This window comes from Haematobia irritans, chromosome 3 (assembly GCF_050003625.1).
Source record: "Haematobia irritans isolate KBUSLIRL chromosome 3, ASM5000362v1, whole genome shotgun sequence".
NCBI lineage: Eukaryota > Metazoa > Arthropoda > Insecta > Diptera > Muscidae > Haematobia > Haematobia irritans.
Window position 1 is genome coordinate 190,857,131 of NC_134399.1, and position 1,257 is coordinate 190,858,387.

Sequence of the window (1,257 nt, forward strand, 5' to 3'; positions counted from 1 at the left end):
TTATTATTTGTAATTATAATAACGATTTTAATAAATAAATAAAATAAAATTACAATTTTGAAGGAGAAATTGGCCTCTGACTTTCGTATTTTAAGGACATATTGTACTCACGCCAATTTTTATCAGGGTGATGGAATTTCCTATTTAACAATTTATGCCCATATGAAAAATAAGTTATTTATGGTTTATCAAAGGAATTAATATGGTAAAAGTAGGCTTAAAGTTTTCTTTAACTATTTTGCATTTGGGGGTTGGTGTTTAGTATTATTGTTTATTGTTTACTTTTATTATTATTTTACAATCTAACCATTTCTAGTAATGATAATAGGGGTTACAATTGGTTTAGAGCTACTACCACCAAGTAATTTTGACCACAGACCTCCCGAAAAACCTCCTGAAGAAGAGGATGTAGATGATCCACCACAAGTGCGTCGTTGATTAAGAGCTATGTTAGTGCATAAGCTGCTATTGACAGCTGTATAACCTATAAAGGATTTATATCGGAAATTTTTATACATTTCATATAAGCATTTAATTTTTATATTAATAATAAATAAAACCTTGTTTTGTATTTAATTCATGAATATTTCCATTTTCTATTTCGTCGTTTAACTTACCAGGACCATCTTCACAATTGGCTGCCTCTAGACCACAATTATTTTCGAATTTCTGGCATAGATTCGAACCTCCCATACGTCCACAAACATTAGTTGTACCACAATTGTTGACTCGTATTACGCATACTTTTACAGCATTGATGGTCTGTAAGGCAACCAAAGCCACGACGAAAAATAATCCTAGAAAATATTTCATATTTTTGTTTTGTTTTTTACTTTAAATTGTACTCAACTAATGCGAAGTGACTAATTTCGTGGTATTCTCATTGGGCTTTTATAAGCGTCAATGCTTCTGGAGAATATCTTCGTGAAACAGTTGTGCAATTATTTGCGATAATCAAACATAGTCGCTGTTTTGCAAATGCCAATAGATTGACTTCAGAGAAACAAAAAGTATAGTTTGTGCATAACTCGTGCCAAGGTTAAGTCTATTTTGGATGAATTTTATTTGTTTAATAAAAATAATAAATTTAGTGCTAAATAGTTTGTTAATTTTTGTGCCAATTTAACTTAACCATGACCTACTGAATAAGTATACCACTCTATTTAATTTTAGGTTAGATAACACTCAAACAATTTTTAACTCTATATGGCACTAAAGCCAATTTAATTCTATTTTTATACCCTCCACCATAGGATG

General features: G+C 30.2%; 1 protein-coding gene across 1 annotated transcript; it reads right to left on the minus strand.

The window, feature by feature from the left end:
- Positions 1 to 251: 251 nt before the first annotated feature.
- Positions 252 to 845, minus strand: LOC142229957 (uncharacterized). The gene is made up of 2 exons (XM_075300557.1): positions 618 to 845; positions 252 to 484 (listed from the first exon to the last, which is right to left on the minus strand). Exons 1-2 carry the CDS (start codon positions 811 to 813, stop codon positions 303 to 305), a joined length of 378 nt encoding a protein of 125 aa, XP_075156672.1. The 5' UTR covers positions 814 to 845; the 3' UTR covers positions 252 to 302.
- Positions 846 to 1,257: the final 412 nt, after the last annotated feature.